Here is a 19,526-nt window from a genome sequence, read left to right as displayed (position 1 = left end):
GTATAGCAGAAACTCCTAATACTGGCCATACATGTAATGATTGCAGAGACCCTAAAATGCCAGGACAGACTTCACAAATGACCCCATTTTGGAAAGAGGACACCCTAAAGTATTATGTGAGGTGCACGGTGAGTTCATAAAAGATTTTAGTTTTTGTCACAAGTTAGCAGAATTTTTTTTTTATTTTTTTTTCTAACAAAGTGTCATTTTCCGTTTACTTGTGACAAAAAATAAGATTTTCAATGACCTCACCATTACCCTCATGGAATACCTTGTTGTGTATTCTTTCCAAAATGGGGTCATTTGTGGGGTTTGTTAACTGTCCTGGCAAGTGGGCGGGGTGCTAAATTGTGAGCACCCCTGTAAAGCCTAAAGGTACTCATTGGACTCTGGGCCCCTTAGCGCAGTTAGGGTGCAAAAAAGTGCCACACATGTGGTATCGCCGTACTCGGGAGAAGTAGTACAATGTGTTTTGGGGTGTATTTTTACACATACCCATGCTGGGTGGGAGAAATACCTCTGTAAATGACAATCTTTTGATTTTTTTACACACAATTGTCCATTTACAGAGTTATTTCTCCCACCCAGCATGGGTATGTGTAAAAATACACCCCAAAACACATTGTACTACTTCTCCCGAGTACGGCAATACCACATGTGTGGCACTTTTTTGCACCCTAACTGCGCTAAAGGGCCCAAAGTCCAATGAGTACCTTTAGGATTTCACAGGTCATTTTGCGGAATTTGATTTCCAGACTACTCCTCACGGTTTAGGGCCCCTAAAATGCCAGGGCAGTATAGGAACCCCACAAATGACCCCATTTTAGAAAGAAGACACCCCAAGGTATTCCGTTAGGAGTATGGTGAGTTCATAGAAGATTTTATTTTTTGTCACAAGTTAGCGGAAAATTGATTTTTATTGTTTTTTTCACAAAGTGTCATTTTCCACTAACTTGTGACAAAAAATAAAATCTGCTATGAACTCACCATACTCCTAACGGAATACCTTGGGGTGTCTTCTTTCTAAAATGGGGTCATTTGTGGGGTTCTTATACTGCCCTGGCATTTTAGGGGCCCTAAACCGTGAGGAGTAGTCTGGAAATCAAATTCCGCAAAATGACCTGTGAAATCCTAAAGGTACTCATTGGACTTTGGGCCCTTTAGCGCAGTTAGGGTGCAAAAAAGTGCCACACATGTGGTATTGCCGTACTCGGGAGAAGTAGTACAAGGTTTTAAGGTCTTAAAACAGGAGGGGACAGAGGCTGCACTAAGCAATTATAAGGAGTGCAATAAAAATTGTAAAAAAGAAATTAGGCAGGCAAAGATTGAAGCTGAAAAACAAATCGCTAAGGATATCAAATCTAACCCAAAAAAGTTTTACAAGTACATTAACTCTAAAAAAAGAAAGGTTGACTGTATAGGACTCCTAAAGGATGAGGATGGGAACTCAATGGTGGATGACCAAGGTAAGGCAGAGTTATTAAATGCTTTCTTTGCTTCTGTCTTCACAAAAGAAACAGCACTGTTGCAAACTACAGAGGCGGAAGAGTCTCAATCTTCTAACTGTAATATTAAATACTTAACGCAGGAAGAAGTGAAGGCAAGACTAAATAAATTAAAAATAGACAAGGCACCTGGCCCTGATGGCATGCATCCTCGGGTCCTAAGGGAATTAAGTTCAGTTATAGATAAACCCCTTTATCTTATCTTTTGTGACTCTCTTGCAACTGGCAGAGTCCCAGTGGATTGGCGTACAGCCCACGTTTTCCCATTATTTAAGAAGGGCAAAAAATCTGATCCAGGAAATTATAGACCTGTAAGTTTAACATCAGTTGTATGCAAACTATTTGAGGGGTTACTAAGAGATACTATACATGACTTCATAGTAGAAAATAATCTTATTTCTCAGCATCAACATGGGTTTACTAAAGACAGGTCCTGTTTGACTAACATGCTCAGCTTTTATGAGGTAGTGAATGATAATATGGATATTGGGAATGCTGTAGATGTGATATACTTGGACTTTGCAAAGGCCTTCGACACTGTTCCCCACAAAAGTCTGGTGCAAAAGTTGAGGATGCAAGGACTGGGGAAGAGTCTGTGTTCATGGATAGGGAACTGGCTAATGGACAGAAAACAAAGAGTTGTGGTCAATGGATCATACTCAAAATGGGAGACTGTTAGCAGTGGGGTCCCACAGGGGTCTGTTCTGGGTCCAGTGCTCTTCAATTTATTTATTAATGACCTAGTAGATGCAGTAGTGAGCAATGTTGCTATTTTTGCAGATGATACAAAATTGTGCAGAATCATTAACTCTCAGGAAGATAGTGTCATATTGCAACAGGATCTGGATAGGATGGCTATATGGGCACATACATGGCAGATGAAATTCAATGTTGACAAATGTAAGGTCATGCATTTTGGACGTACTAATGGTCTAGCACCATACAAAATAAATGGGATACAGTTGGGGACATCAAACTTGGAGAAGGACTTAGGAGTACTCATTGACAACAAGTTAAATAATCGTACTCAATGCCAAGCAGCTGCAGCTAAAGCTAACAAAATTTTGGGATGCATTAAAAGGGAAATAAAAACTCGAGATGCTAGCATAATATTGCCCCTGTTTAACTCTCTAGTAAGGCCACATCTGGAATATGGAATTCAGTTCTGGGCACCACATTACAAAAAAGATATTGCAGTTTTAGAGCAGGTGCAGAGACGAGCAACAAAATTGATCCGTGGGATGGAAGGTCTCACTTATCGAGAAAGGTTAGATAAACTGGGTTTATTTAGTCTAGAGAAAAGACGCCTTAGAGGGGATCTAATTAACATGTATAAATACATCAGAGGGCAATATAATACCTTGGCGGATGAGCTTTTTGTCCCTAGGCCTTCTCAAAGGACTAGAGGACATGATCTGCGCATGGAGGAAAAATGTTTTAGCCATTTATTTAGGAAAGGGTTCTTTACAGTAAGAGTGATTAAGATGTGGAATGCATTGCCACAGGAAGTCGTTATGGCAAACTCTATACCTGCATTTAAAGGGGGCTTAGATGCTTTCCTTGCGTTGAAAGACATCCATGGCTACAATTACTAGGTAATGCCTAATGATGTTGATCCAGGGATTTTATCTGATTGCCATCTGGAGTCGGGAAGGAATTTTTCCCTTTAGGGGCTAATTGGACCATGCCTTGTAAGGGTTTTTTCGCCTTCCTCTGGATCAACAGGGATATGTGAGGGAGCAGGCTGGTGTTGTACTTTATACTGGTTGAACTCGATGGACGTATGTCTTTTTTCAACCAAAATAACTATGTAACTATGTAATGTGTTTTGGGGTGTATTTTTACACATACCCATGCTGGGTGGGAGAAATAACTCTGTAAATGGACAATTGTGTGTAAAAAAATCAAAAGATTGTCATTTACAGAGGTATTTCTCCCACCCAGCATGGGTATGTGTAAAAATACACCCCAAAACACATTGTACTACTTCTCCCGAGTACGGCGATACCACATGTGTGGCACTTTTTTGCACCCTAACTGCGCTAAAGGGCCCAAAGTCCAATGAGTACCTTTAGGATTTCACAGGTCATTTTGCGGAATTTGATTTCCAGACTACTCCTCACGGTTTAGGGCCCCTAAAATGCCAGGGCAGTATAGGAACCCCACAAATGACCCCATTTTAGAAAGAAGACACCCCAAGGTATTCCGTTAGGAGTATGGTGAGTTCATAGAAGATTTTATTTTTTGTCACAAGTTAGTGGAAAATGACACTTTGTGAAAAAAACAATAAAAATCAATTTTCCGCTAACTTGTGACAAAAAATAAAATCTTCTATGAACTCACCATACTCCTAACGGAATACCTTGGGGTGTCTTCTTTCTAAAATGGGGTCATTTGTGGGGTTCCTATACTGCCCTGGCATTTTAGGGGCCCTAAACCGTGAGGAGTAGTCTGGAAATCAAATTCCGCAAAATGACCTGTGAAATCCTAAAAGTACTCATTGGACTTTGGGCCCTTTAGCGCAGTTAGGCTGCAAAAAAGTGCCACACATGTGGTATTGCCGTACTCGGGAGAAGTAGTACAATGTGTTTTGGGGTGTATTTTTACACATACCCATGCTGGGTGGGAGAAATACCTCTGTAAATGGACAATTGTGTGTAAAAAAATCAAAAGATTGTCATTTACAGAGGTATTTCTCCCACCCAGCATGGGTATGTGTAAAAATACACCCCAAAACACATTGTACTACTTCTCCCGAGTACGGCGATACCACATGTGTGGCACTTTTTTGCAGCCTAACTGCGCTAAAGGGCCCAAAGTCCAATGAGTACCTTTAGGATTTCACAGGTCATTTTGCGGAATTTGATTTCCAGACTACTCCTCACGGTTTAGGGCCCCTAAAATGCCAGGGCAGTATAGGAACCCCACAAATGACCCCATTTTAGAAAGCAGACACCCCAAGGTATTCCGTTAGGAGTATGGTGAGTTCATAGAAGATTTTATTTTTTGTCACAAGTTAGTGGAAAATGACACTTTGTGAAAAAAACAATAAAAATCAATTTTCCGCTAACTTGTGACAAAAAATAAAATCTTCTATGAACTCACCATACTCCTAACGGAATACCTTGGGGTGTCTTCTTTCTAAAATGGGGTCATTTGTGGGGTTCCTATACTGCCCTGGCATTTTAGGGGCCCTAAACCGTGAGGAGTAGTCTAGAAATCAAATTCCGCAAAATGACCTGTGAAATCCTAAAGGTACTCATTGGACTTTGGGCCCTTTAGCGCAGTTAGGGTGCAAAAAAGTGCCACACATGTGGTATCGCTGTACTCGGGAGAAGTAGTACAATGTGTTTTGGGGTGTATTTTTACACATACCCATGCTGGGTGGGAGAAATATCTCTGTAAATGGACAATTATGTGTAAAAAAAATTAAAAAATTGTCATTTACAGAGATATTTCTCCCACCCAGCATGGGTATGTGTAAAAATACACCCCAAAACACATTATACTACTTCTCCTGAGTACGGCAATACCACATGTGTGGCACTTTTGTGCAGCCTAACTGCGCTAAGGGGTCCAAAGTCCAATGAGCACCTTTAGGCTTTACAGGGGTGCTTACAATTTAGCACCCCCCAAAATGTCAGGACAGTAAACACACCCCACAAATGACCCCATTTTGGAAAGTAGACCCTTCAAGGTACTCAGAGAGGGGCATGGTGAGTCTGTGGCAGATTTCATTTTTTTTTGGTGCAAGTTAGAAGAAATGGAAACTTTTTTTTTTTTTTTTTCCTCACAAAGTGTCATTTTCCGCTTACTTGTGACAAAAAATAATATCTTCTATGAACTCACTATGCCTTTCAGTGAATACTTTGGGATGTCTTCTTTCCAAAATGGGGTAATTTGGGGGGTATTTATACTATCCTGGAATTCTAGCCCCTCATGAAACATGACAGGGGGTCAGAAAAGTCATAGATGCTTGAAAATGGGAAAATTCACTTTTTGCACCATAGTTTGTAAACGCCATAACTTTTACCCAAACCAATAAATATACGCTGAATGGGTTTTTTTTTATCCAAAACATGTTTGTCCACATTTTTCACGCTGCATGTATACAGAAATTTTACTTTATTTGAAAACTGTCAGCACAGAAAGTTAAAAAAATCATTTTTTTGCCAAAATTCATTTTTTTTTTTGCTGAATATAATAAAAAGTAAAAATCACAGGAGCAATCAAATAGCACCAAAAGAAAGCTTTATTAGTGACAAGAAAAGGAGCCAAAATTCATTTAGGTGGTAGGTTGTATGAGCGAGCAATAAACCGTGAAAGCTGCAGTGGTCTGAATGGAAAAAAAGTGTCCGGTCCTTAAGGGGTACAAAGCCCTAGGTCCTCAAGTGGTTAAAAGGGAAATAAAAACTCGAGATGCTAGCATAATATTGCCCCTGTTTAACTCTCTAGTAAGGCCACATCTGGAATATGCGCAAAAAAAGTGGGATCAGCGCATCACCAGGCCGCCTCTGGATGGCCTCAGCTCAGAGATGCGCTGAGCCCCCCCAGAAACTGCAAACGCACCTTGAACCCAAACAGAGGCTCTGCATATACACCAAAGGAAAACTATTAAGTGGGAGCAGCTGACCAGAAATAAATCAATCAAACATAGCAAAGAAATGAACAGCGCTACTTAAAAACAGATGAGTGCTTACCTGCAAAAAAGTGCACACCCCACTCATGGGATTCAAATACACAATGAGCATACACATGACCTGTCTACCACTTGGAGGATGTTAGTTTCCGCTAACAATTTGCAATTTGTTAGGTACTTGTCCCTCCCACTGTCGAAGAAGTCTTTCCTCCATGGGAGGGGACCTAACACTAACTAACTGCAGAGCCTCTGTTTGGGTTCAAGTACGTTTGCAGTTTCTGGGGGGGCTCAGCGCATCTCTGAGCTGAGGCCATCCAGAGGCGGCCTGGTGATGCGCTGATCCCACTTTTTTTGCGCAATTCTCAATTTTACTGGTAGCGCGCCCAGGCTATGCATATGCATAGGTAGAATTTAGTTAGTGTTAGGTCCCCTCCCATGGAGGAAAGACTTCTTCGACAGTGGGAGGGACAAGTACCTAACAAATTGCAAATTGTTAGCGGAAACTAACATCCTCCAAGTGGTAGACAGGTCATGTGTATGCTCATTGTGTATTTGAATCCCATGAGTGGGGTGTGCACTTTTTTGCAGGTAAGCACTCATCTGTTTTTAAGTAGCGCTGTTCATTTCTTTGCCACATCTGGAATATGGAATTCAGTTCTGGGCACCACATTACAAAAAAAGATATTACAGTTTTAGAGCAGGTGCAGAGACGAGCAACAAAATTGATACGTGGGATGGAAGGTCTCACTTACCAAGAAAGGTTAGATAAACTGGGTTTATTTAGTCTAGAGAAAAGACGCCTTAGAGGAGATCTAATTAACATGTATAAACACATCAGAGGGCAATATAATAGCTTGGCGGATGAGCTTTTTGTCCCTAGGTCTTCTCAAAGGACTAGAGGACATGATCTGCGCATGGAGGAAAAACGTTTTAGTCATTTATTTAGGAAAGGGTTCTTTACAGTAAGAGTGGTTAAGATGTGGAATGCATTGCCACAGGAAGTCGTTATGGCAAACTCTATACCTGCATTTAAAGGGTGCTTAGATGCTTTCCTTGTGTTGAAAGACATCCATGGCTACAATTACTAGGTAATGCCTAATGATGTTGATCCAGGGATTTTATCTGATTGCCATCTGGAGTCGGGATGGAATTTTTCCCTTTTGGGGCTAATTGGACCATGCCTTGTTAGGCCCCGCTCACATCACAAACGCGGATGGCCATGCGTGCGGAGCGCAACGCATGCGAACGCACGCCATCCGCGTTTGTGTGCGTTGCGTGGCTGATCCCATCACTGAAAAGTGAATGGGACAGCCACGCGTTTTTGCAAAAAATGCGTGCAGCATGCGTTCCCGGACCGCACAGGTCCGGAACGCATGCAGTGTGAACATCAGACAGTGCACTCTATGCACTGTCTGATGTCGTGCGTGTCGGCCACCTGCACGCGTTTCCAAAACGCGGCTGGAAACGCGTGCAGTGTGAACGAGGCCTAAGGGCTTTTTCACCTTCCTCTGGATCAACAGGGGTATGTGAGGGAGGGAGCAGGCTGGAGTTGTACTTTGTACTGGCTGAACTCGATGGACGTATGTCTTTTTTCAACCAAAATAACTATGTAACTTATTTCTATAAGTATTGATTGGTTAGATCAGCCTTTCTCAACCTTTTAACCCTGGAGGAACTGTTGAAATAACTTTAGAATATTGGGGAACACCTACATTAACTTGTGGGTGAGGCTAAACACTTTTACTATTGTAATAGTCACCATTCTATGTATCTTCTTTACGGGGCACCCATTTCATGCCCTCCATTATGGAACACCCTATTATAGTTGCCCAGTGTTAGTGTTTTCTCTCTTTCCTCTACATCTGCTAGACACACATCCTTAGTTCTGGCATCCCACATGCCACATTTTTATTAATTTTATTAATCACCAACTTAATGTGTCATTGGGCTCTATTCATAAAACATTTGTGGTAAAAAAAAAATCTTGGAGGGAAAACACCGCATCGGTATTTTACACTTTTGTGTGCTAATTCATATAAATGTTTACACTTGCGATAATAGGTCGGGGAATTCCCGCACTAAACTGGCGGTGCTGCTGAGTTGTTACATTTTCTCCTGCAGAGACAGCATTAGTATGAAGGAGGCAGCCCCAGCATCCCTTTACATGTGCATTTTTCTGCCTCTCCTCCTGAATCTGTGCTGAATCTGTCTATTAGTCTTCCTAAACAATCTATTTAATTGTTGCAGCTTAGAAGAAGTTCCAGAAATGTTACACATGCAGGCTTTCTGATGTGACATATATCTGAAAACAGGTACCCAAGAGGTTAAAAAAACACAGCCTTGGTATTCCGAATGCCTTGTCTGCTCTCCTCTCACTGCTGCAGCTGCCTGGGAGGTCTGTCTCATTCACTGAAGCTGTTACCGCTGGCTTATCGCCTTATCTAAACAGCCGGTGTTCTCTGACAGAATTCGGTGTTCTCTGACAGAATTCGCCTGCTCTAATCTTTATGAATTAACCTTCAGTGACATGTGTTGTGATAATCTCCACATAAGGCGGTAATTTCCCCGCACTGCTCAGGAATTGTATCTTTTCATGCGGAAACAGCTTTTATGAATGGACACTTTGCTAAATGGTCGGGAAAGGTAGCGGTTTTGAGCATTACCGTATGCGGGAATGCTTTATGAATAGAGGCCATTGTGTCAAGCCCATTGCGCCAGTGACAAACATGTAGGGAAGCTAGAGTTCAGGATGGGCAGAAAATGAGTGGACAATCTGTCAGCTGAGACAGCTCACCTCCAAGGGCAAAAATGCCAGGGATCCCCTGCAAAGTCCTCAAGGAACCCTGGGGTTCCAGGGAGGCCTGGTTGAAAATGACTGGGTTAGATCCTCTAGCAGTCCAGGGAACTCAGTAGCTTTCTTCTCACCCACAGTTCAACAGCATCAATTTCTCTAGGCATGACCTTAGTTATAGTCCAACCTTCACAGCCATATGTTACCACTGAGAAGACCATGGCTCTAATTATACTGATCTTTGTTGGTAAAGTATAGCCAACAGAGTAAAGTAAAGGCTAGTTTGCACAAGCACATTCCCAGGAACACTTTGCTTTAAAGTACACATGAAGCGGGGAGCAGGGCCACATTTCTGGAAAGGCCCAAGGGCACACCCAAGAAGGGGGATAGTTAGATATTTACCTCACTGTACAGCATTGTGTATTATTTCTATAAAAGCTGAAGATAAAGTTGGTTACCTGCCTCAGTAGTGGGAAGCCTCTGGGTGGTCCAGAGACTTCCTATATCTTCTCAGAGCCCACCATTCCAGCACAAGCCCCCCACATCTTCTAGCCATGCTCTTGGCTGTGGAAAAGTGCCCAGTCCGCATGCATTTATCCATGGCTGATGATGGCCATAAGAATCTTATTCGACCCGCGCGGGGTTAAGTAGATATAGAGGGACCCTGAGCTGGAACGGTGGACTGTAAGTGGATCCAGGAAGTCTCTGGACCATCAAGAGGCTTCCCACTACTGAAATAAGTGACTAACTTTTTTGCACTTCAAGTGTCCTTTAAAAAAAAAAATCCATCAATGACAATATACCAATATACACAAGAGCCTTCATGCTTTCAGGTGTCAAAATAAATGCAATATGTTGGCGCAGTAAAACGCCATGAAAAACACACAAGAAAGCCCAAATATTTATGTATAATGTTTTCATGTAACTCATTAAAATCACTGATGAATGCTTGACAAAGCCCTGGAAGGATGTAGTGGTCACTGTATACACTTTGCAGGCATTATTAGAGGGAAAACAATGTTAGTATAAACTAGGAGTAAAGGACATCAGTCAATGTATGGGCAGACCGACCAAGAGACAGATCTTTCTCTGATCGAATCTGATCGGAGAGAGATCTGTTGGGCACAATAAGCCGCAGGCCGATTTCCGATCAATTTCCGCATGAAATCTTGCATGAATCGGCCTAATGACATCACCTAATCGCCCTCAGCGATGTCCCTCCTAGCCTAAAATGTGCCAACCCCCCCCCCCCCCTTCCCAATGCATGAATACTTCACTTATTGGTGTCTGCCGCTGGCTCCGTCCTCTTCCTCAAATACACTTACCCCACGTGGTTTTTGGTGCATAAGTCGGCGAGTGTATGATGTGATGATGTCATACACGCGCCCATGTGCAATATACCTCGGCAACAACATGGGGTACGTGTATGTGAGGAAGAGGACGGAGCGGCGGATACCAACAAGGAAAGTATTCATGTGCCGTGCATATTTTACACTAGGGGGACAGCGCCAGGGCTCCGTTGCATCCGTTGCGCGTCCAAATATCCCACACCTGCACCCGATTGATATTTGATCGTTACATGTGACCAATTCCGGGCCGAAATTGATTGCATCATACTCTTTTTCATCTGATTCAACTATTTTAATCTATTTTGGATGGTCAATTAGCAGCCAAGACCCCTGATGTATGGCCACCTTAATAATTGTGAAGTAGTATAGGTCACCTGGGTCATGGATCTGAGGGCCCGCACTCTCCTGGCCTCCTCTTTGGCCTGCAGCAGACTGAAGCCTCCAGGTGCTCTGACTTTATCAGAGTGGTCTGTTATCTTCTTGATAAGTGGCTCCTCCACCAGGCCCATCCCCTCACTGAGCACTGGGGGGCGGTATAAAGCATTGTAGAGTGAAAGCAACACCACCTGAAAGACCCCAAGAAACAGCCATTATGCCTAGTACACACACCATACAATTTTCTGTTAGATTTTTCTGTTAGATTTTCTGCATTTTCTCTACAGACTGGTCATTATCTCTGGTACATTGTCGTCTGGTTATCTCCTGCTGAGTAGAACAATGCCTAATTGCTCGGCAGATAGATGGTTAGATAGATAATTTCCAACATGTTGGAAATTATCTATCTGGCAGGTAACTTTTATGCTGGGCATACACGCTTCGTTTATGCACCGGTATCGAGCCAGCGGCTTGATGCTGGCGCGTCACCGCTTGTCCACGCGTGCGTGCGGATCAATTCCTGCTCGTTCCCGCGGGTGCTTCTTATCAGCGCTTAGTTTTTTTCTATTGTCCGCCGGCGGGGATCGAGCGTGGTATCGATCCGCCGCGGTGATCGGACAGGTCGGATCTTATCAATCGAGCTATCAGTGGCTCGATTGATAAGAACTATCTAACCGTGTATGTCCAGCATAAGAGAAAATTGTATGGTGTGTACCTAGCATTAGACAAGATATACCTCAACATACATAGGCAGATTGGCAACTGTTGTCATGCAATGGAAGTTCTGGTCACAGAAGTGTCACTTACCCTGAGTGGCTCCAGCAGGAGGGCAGATGAGAGCAGCGCACAGGTACAGGAGATAAGCCACATGAAGAAGCCATGCTCAGACAGTGAGGCGGTATAGGAGACAGTGATGGTAACACAGCCAGTTAGCAGTAGGAGGGCCATGGTGTAAATTGCCCACAGTGTCCGTGGCGGGAACAGCCATCCTTGAGGCTTCCATTGCACACCTGTTAGTATAAAAATGTGAACACCGCTAGGATCCAGACAATTAGAGAGAAAAGGTTATAATCATCTTTTCTGTGGCAGCACCACTGCTCACCCATACTATAAAGCTGGCCATACATCTATAGACTTGGCGGGCGATCGACCGTCAGATTCCATGATTATCGAATCTGATGAAAATCGGTGCTGCAAAGAGCATGCACGATCGACAATTCAACCAATTTGGGGTGGAAATTGGTCGCAAATATCGATCTGACATGCTGGAAATATCGGGCAGACATGCTCGATCGGGTGCGCGTCGGTAATGGCGTGGGATAATTGTGAAAGAACACGACGGAACTGCTGTGCCCCCTACTGAGTGTCCGTGCCCTATTTTTGTATCCGGGCCCCACGTAAATACCAGCATATAAGACGGTGGGTATGTGACATCACACGCGCCCCACGTGCTATAACATCAGCAACCACATGGGCACATGGGGGGGGGGGGGGGGGCTGGGGTATGGGGGGGAGATGACATAAAACACTAGGGGAGTAGTGGCCGGGCGAGGTGACATCACAAGGCCAATTGCCACACAATATCATGCTGAAATGGATTGGGAAATGGCCTGCGGTTTATGGCAGCTAGCAGATCTCTCTCCGATGAGATTAGATTGAAAAGAGATCTCACTCTTGGTCGATCGGCCACAAGAATAGTTAGATGTACGGGTACCTTAACACCTAGGGTCTCAACGTGTAGTACGCCCAGGGGGTACTTCTGATGATTCCAGGGGGTACTCAGGCTTGATATACTTAACCAAGAATAACAAATTTAGACTTTTAGAAAATGATAAATCTTATTTAAGCAACACCAAATTAGTATTTTAGTGTGAGAAAACGCGGAAAAGCCTCCGCGAGTACTCAGAGTAAGGCGGCTGATTCCGCGTTCAACATGGCAGCTGGCGTGCATGGGCCTGCATCCACTAGCCTGACGGAGCGCGGAGAAACCGCCGCTTGCCCAGTGAACAAGGCGGTGGATTCCGCGTCCGATGCGGCGGTTTTCACACATGGGCTGCCTACCACTAGCAGTACGGCTGAACGCGGGGAAACCACCACATGCTCTGACAGCGGTGCGGCTGGCCCCGCGTTCAAACCTACAGATGCATTACAACACATGTCTGGTGTGGCTGGGACTGATAGTCCACACAGGTTCAGAAGGACGCGCGCGCGCGCTGAGAGACAGAGCCTTTATGGCAGTCAGAAGGGTGTCAGCTGATCTAGCCGATCAGCTGACAATTCTATCAGTTTTCATTGGTCCAGCACTTAGGGGTGGCGCTGGAGAGCGCGAGGGTATATATACTGGGTGCTGGTCATTTCTCTGGTGTCTGGCGTTGCGATCACTACGTGGTAGCACTCAGACCTTGTCAGTATCTGTGATATTATCTGTGTTATTATCTAGACCAGTTCCTAGGTGTTGATGATCAAGGACCTCACACCTCAGTCTAGGGAAAACTGTATATTATCTGTGTTATTATTTAGACCAGTTCCTAGGTGTTGATGACCAGGGACCTCACACCTCAGACTAGGAATTAGCTTTACCATCTAGTTATACTCAGACCAGTTCCAGGGTGTTGATGATCAAGGAGCTCACACCCAAGACTAGGCATTGTTGATTATTTGTTATGACCTTCTGCTTTCCTGACTACTCTTCTGATCTCTGATTAGGTACTTCGCTATATCTGATACTCTGTTGCCGAACTCTGCTTGTCTTAGGATTCCGCATCGGTCTCTTGTCTCTGTCCCTGATCTGTCTGTCTGTTACCGACCCGGCTTGCCGACCTCGAGAGCTATCTCCTCAATCAAGAGATAGCTCACAGACCTGTGGGTGACACCCTTCCTTGGTGTCACTCACACTCTGTCCTTCCTACTCCTAGCCTGACCCCTCCCTCGGGAGAGTCTCAGGCTTGCGGAAGGAATGTGTTACTGTGCAGTACTCCTTACTGCTGTGCACCTGATCCTCAGGTGCAGTCCTCAAAGTATTTCTGTTGCACCAAACACTCTTATTACCCAGGTGTCCAGAGGTTAGAGATATATCTGATTATCGGTGATACTGCAGATCATCGATAATCGGGTATATATCTGTATTCTCGGTGATACTGCAGATCACCGGTAATCAGACCCTCTCTGTGTTACACCGATCGTTACATTTAGCTAATTAAAAGCAATAATAAATGTTTGGAAAATGTTTAGAACCAATTATCATGTACTACGATGATAGTAGTAAAAATGTTTCTGTACCGTGTTAGCCAAACAAATTATGTAGGTAGAAAAATACAGTCTTGTAAAAGTAATACCTTTTAATGGCTAACTGATAAAGTTAAATAATGCAAGCTTTCTGGGATATAGTCCCCTTCTTCAGGCATATTTCCAGATGTTAGCTGTAGTAAAACACTGATGCAGGTAAATAGTAAACACGAAGATGGCAGTTGTGCTGGTTACTGTTTATCCGTTAGGTGTCAGGTGATCAGCAGGCTGGAGCCAGTGAGCTCCATGTACTACGATGAAATATATATTTGTCAAGAGGTACTTGTGATAATGTTCACTATGCTAGGTGGTACTTGTTGAGTGCATGGTTTTAAAAGGGGTACATACCAATAAAATGTTGAGAAACACTTCCTTAACACAACAGTGCTCCACCAATGGCCAACATAATGATGTCCTGCAGTACTTTGCAGGATAGAACCCCTAACAAATTCTGCAAGTAGTCAGGGTAATGGGGCTGCTGTGCTGTCATTAAAAGGTATCTCACTCAAGGATATGGTGGCTATATTTGATAGGAAATGAACGAACGAACGAACGAACGAACGAACACACACACACGCACGCACACACAAACGCATAACAAAGCCTGTGTATAACAAGTGTGAAGGGCTTGTATCTACAAAAAAAACCAAAAAACTGTTGATATGCTATACATCCTGGGTCTTTACAGGTCCAAATGTTGTCCTAAAAACGCAGAAGAGATCTACAAGTACTGATTGATTAACACTTACCTGCCATGTCACAGTCATGCTATTCAGATTTGTTATGCTAATCAGCAATGCTCATTTAGGTGTTAAGAATTCCATTCATCACTTTCTAAATGAAACCAACAGTTGTGTGTCACAGTTCCTGAATTCTGCACTAAGAATAGCTCTATAGTGCCCCCTCCTTTGGCGTCACCCCAGGCATCTGCCGGGGTTTGCTTATGCTTAAAAAGGACTCAGGATATATTGGTATCCACTGGTAGAACAGCATTAGATTGCATGCCTGCACAGATCAGTACTAGCTTATTCCACATCTTGCTGCCAGGAACTTTTACAGAACAAAACATATCAGAAATACTATAATGTAGATTACATGTGTCAAGTTTTTTACGCTTACCAATACGAGTTGTGAAAGGAGAAGGAGAGGCTGATGGGATATCCCAGCATTCCTGAAGTTCTGAATCATTACCGGTCCCCTCAGAAACACATGAAGAAAAAGAGAAGGATGTCCTCTTAGCTTCGATCCACTGCTGACTCTCACTCCAGCACCCAGTTACATAACAGTCCTCATTGTAGGACATGAGGCTGTCGCCACTCTCAGGGCTGGGAAAAGACAAAACTCTATCAACCACAATGGTAATAATATTCTGTGTACAAGATATAAATCCTCGTCTGGTCAAGGGGTTATCAGCATAAGACTGAGGTGCTTTACCTGGGAGAACCGAGGTCTGGCCGGGGCGAGTACCTGCCGCTGTCTGACTCCTCACACCACTTCCATACCTGAGCTTCTGTAGCAGTAGACTGTAACAAGTTCTCCTCTGAGGCAAAACACAAGATGAAAGAGATGGTGGATCTACATGAGAGGCCACTTCAGATCTTTATAGGGTTTAACACTAGAACTGCACATAAACCTGGGGAAATTAGGCACAAGACCGTGACCTATGTGGCAAAACAGGGTGCTATTTACACAATCAAATAAGGTGGCATCAGTGGTTCCTAAATGTTATCATGTGGAGCTCCTTGGTGGAATATAAGTTTGGATTTGTTTGTTAGAGCTGGTCGGAAAAAATTGCACACCTACCGTATATACTCGCTTAGAAGCCGAATTTTTTACCCCCAAAAAATGGCCCAAAAGTGGGGGTCTCGGCTTGTATGCGAGTCATTAAGGTACCTGTATTACTCGCAACCCGCAACTCCTCCATCACCAGGGTGACTCACTGCTAACGAGTGGCTTTTTCCCCGTTGGGATATGCAGAGCGATGGTGTGTGCATATCACTTGCCGGTCTGCATATTGATGTTGGCCAGTTGCAGGCTCTTAGTAATGATGTTCTCTAGTGGCGCACTGGATTGTGTCAGACAGGAAGTAGGAAGTAGACCGGCAAGTGATACGCGCTGGAGGAGTCGCGCTTCCCCCCTCTCTCCTTTGCACGCTCGCTCTGCATATACCGGCGGGGAAGAAACCGCTCCTTAGCGGTGAGTCACCATGGTGATGGAGTCGCGCTTCCCCCCCCCCCCTCTCCTTTGGAAGCTCACGCTGCCTCCTTACTTCCACTTGGGCTCTATTCTTATGGACACAGGCGGGACACAGAGGGCACATTAAAGGTGTGGCTGCACTTAACTATACAAGAGCTTCACCACTGGGCTTTTTTTCTGGTCTAGCATTTTAACCTTGTTTTCTATCACTGCCTCTTATGTGTTTGTTGTTTGAGATTGGCCTCTCATCTTATGCATCTACATGTATGCTGCTAAAGCACATTGCACTTTATAGGGAAGGTTTACAAATGCATTATTCATATATTAATTAAGTTGTGCTCCTAGGTACATGTTTGAGCTGTTTAGGTGAACTTATTACTGTCATCATAATGCATTCTATTAGTGTTTGACTTTGTTCTATGCTATAAGGCCACTGCATTTTGTACCCTCGGCTTATATTCAGGTCAATAATTTTTACCAGTTTTGGGGATAAAAGTTGGGAGGTCAGCTTATATGCGGGTTGGCTTATATGCGAGTATATACGGTATTTAGAGTGCATGCGGGCGCTGGGATCTTGTAGCAGTTAGAGCCACTAGGACGCGCTCTATAGGCAGTCGTAGTGTTTGGGCAAGTCTCCCTAACACTACGACTGCCTATAGAGCGCGTCCTAGTGGCTGCAGCTCTGGCGCTTTGAGTCCGCCAGGAGAAAAGCGCGATATAAATGTTCTGTGTTTGTTTGTTTTGTGTTTGTTATAGTTCCCAACTCTCCCTCTTTTAGGGAGACAGTCCCTCTTAGGGAACCCAGTCCCTCTGTCCCTCTTTCCCCCTCTTTCTGGACTGATGTACAGCTCTGTGTAAATATATGTGTTTTTCTACTGAAAAAAATGTATTTAATTGACTCTAAACTTTATTCCCATCCTTTAAGTTGATGTATTCCTTACTCAAATGTTAATATGAAAAAAAAAGAAACAGGACAGAGAAGACTAGTGTGGTTTGAATTATAAAACAGCATATTTTTCTTATAAAAACTTTATGGTATGCTTGACTAGGGGTGTGGAGGGGGCATGGTTAGGGGTAAGTGTCCCTCTTTCTTATCTCAAAAAGTTGGGAAGTATGAGCAGTGCAAAGTCCAAAGTATCCAAAGGAAGGGTCTGCACACAGGAGTGAGCAACCTCCACTCAGGGAATGCTTTGAAAACAAAGAAAACGCTGATAATCCCCCATGAGGAAAAGGACCAGTCCAAAACTTGTCGGTTCTGTCAGATTTTAACTGCTTACTTTTTTTCACCCCAGTGGTCCTTTAAGACTCAATTTTGAATGCAGCAAAAGGTTTCTGAAATATTCTATCAAAATAAATGATCATGTCTGCCTTAAAACAGATACACTACTATTGTTCCATTGGGTCAGTGTTTAGCCAAGAAAGATTATTTGTTTAGGAATGAAATGGTAGCACATGTTGACCATTTCAGCTGACCAAAGCATTACATCTCTGTGTACCTATAGACTATAGGTACACAGAGATGTAATGCTTTGGTCAGCTGAAATGGTCAACATGTGCTACCATTTCATTCCTAAACAAATAATCTTTCTTGGCTAAACACTGACCCAATGGAACAAAGTCTTTGTGTAGAGTGTTGGCCTGCTGTTGTGTATCTATGGCAACACTGTCAAGCAGAGACTGCAAACATATAATTTCTCTCTCTGTTGGCTGAAGCAGAGCCAGTAGGTTCTATTCACAGATTCTGCAGACATTGCTATGCACTGTATTTAAAGCGGAACTGAGCACGCAGCCACTCACCAATGCTCTGGTCCCACGCTGCAGCTCACTTTCACTTCGCGCAATTCAGGGGAACTGAGCCTCCTCGCTCACGTCCCCGTACCCAGACACGTACTGCGCAGGTGCAGTAGAGATTTTCTCGTACTGCGCCTGCGCAGGATGCTCTTAGCTACAGGAATGTGCACTAGGATACATGTGGCCAGTGCACAGTGGGGTAGACTTAGAAGTCGACCTCCAGTCTGGGAAAAAAAAAGTGACCCGCGGATCGGTCCAGGACTGCGAGGGCACAGGGGGCTGGCAGAAGCCCCAGGTTTTCAGTTCTGCTTTAACCACTTCAGAACCACAGGCTTTACCCCCCTAAAGATCAGGCCATTTTTTGTAAGCTGCAGGGACGCACAACACACACAAGTGATTCCCCCCTCCCCCCCTTTTCTCCCCACCAACAGAGCAACAGAGCTCTCTGTTGGTGGGGTCTGATCGCCCCTCAGATATATTTTTTTTACAAATATTTGTTTGTTTGTTTTTTTTAATTAAATATTATTATTTTTTTACGCCCCCCTCCCTCTGTCCCAGAGCCAACCAATCATAGAGATCGGCTGTCCTATGCTTCAGCCTATAACAGCGGATCCCTGTCTTGCCACTCAGGGGGACAGCCACATCATACGGCTGTCATCAGTATAGCGCTGCTGTAGATCATAGAGCTGTACTATGTTTACAGATGGCGGTTTCGCTGTCTAACAGTCTCCGAGCGACGAACGCCGCTGGGAGACTGAAGGCGGAGCAGAGCGTGCGCACAATCTCCTGCAAAGCGAAGCCCCAGGACTTTACGCCGATCGGGGATAGGCGGGACTGGGGCTGCCGCCGCCGCTACGTCCATCGGCGTGACACGGTCGGCAAGCAGTTAAAGGATCACTACAGTGAAATAAGTAAAATCTGACTAGTCCATCTCCTCATGGGGGATTCTCAGTTTTCTTTGTTTTCAACAGCATTCCCTGAACAGCAGTTGCTAAGTCTAACTGCCAAAATATCATGCAAGTGAGTTTAGAGGCTAGCTGGTATATAACTATTTTGGTAATTAGATTTAGCAACTGCCATTCAGGAAATGCTTTTGAAAACAAAGAAAACCCAGAGGAGATGAACTAGTCCAAAAGCTGGCGGTTCTGTCAATTTTTACCTGCTTACTTTTTTCACTATAGTAGTCCTTTAACTATTAAAGCCTTTTGGACGTATAGTATACATCCAAAAGGGCGCATTTGCGCTCCCGCACGCTCCCACAGCCGACCGTTCGTTATCCCAGGGATCACTGAATCTGAACATGGTGCCCGATCATTGATCCCTTTCTCCGGCAAAAAAAAGGACGGCTTCTCTCGGAAGCCTTGCTCTTTCTGCCACTTACGCCCCCCCTACATAGTCTAAGCGTACATGTTACGCTTAGAGTGATGTAATGTAAACAAACTCATAGTTGCCATCTTGTGGCCAAATAGTAAAACTACATCTACATGTTAAAAAATACATAAACACATATTTACATAAAGAAAAATAACTATTTACATCCCACCCTCCCAAAAATACCCAGATAAAATGTTTAACCTCCCTGCCGGTTATCCCGA

General features: G+C 44.0%; 1 protein-coding gene across 1 annotated transcript in view; it reads right to left on the bottom strand.

The window, feature by feature from the left end:
- LOC137540937 (polycystin-1-like) overlaps positions 1-19,526 on the bottom strand; it is a 228,347-nt gene that overhangs the window by 52,611 nt on the left and 156,210 nt on the right. The window contains exons 40-43 of the mRNA XM_068262113.1: positions 15,379-15,484; positions 15,064-15,269; positions 11,467-11,669; positions 10,659-10,850 (exon numbers count right to left, since the gene is read on the bottom strand). Of these exons, the coding sequence (XP_068118214.1) occupies positions 10,659-10,850; positions 11,467-11,669; positions 15,064-15,269; positions 15,379-15,484 (707 nt within the window). The remainder of the gene's footprint in view (positions 1-10,658; positions 10,851-11,466; positions 11,670-15,063; positions 15,270-15,378; positions 15,485-19,526) is intronic.

This window comes from Hyperolius riggenbachi, chromosome 12 (genome assembly GCF_040937935.1).
Source record: "Hyperolius riggenbachi isolate aHypRig1 chromosome 12, aHypRig1.pri, whole genome shotgun sequence".
In the NCBI taxonomy this organism is placed as follows: Eukaryota; Metazoa; Chordata; class Amphibia; order Anura; family Hyperoliidae; genus Hyperolius; species Hyperolius riggenbachi.
Note: the sequence above shows the minus strand (reverse complement) of the source record. Positions and strands in the feature narration are given on the sequence as shown.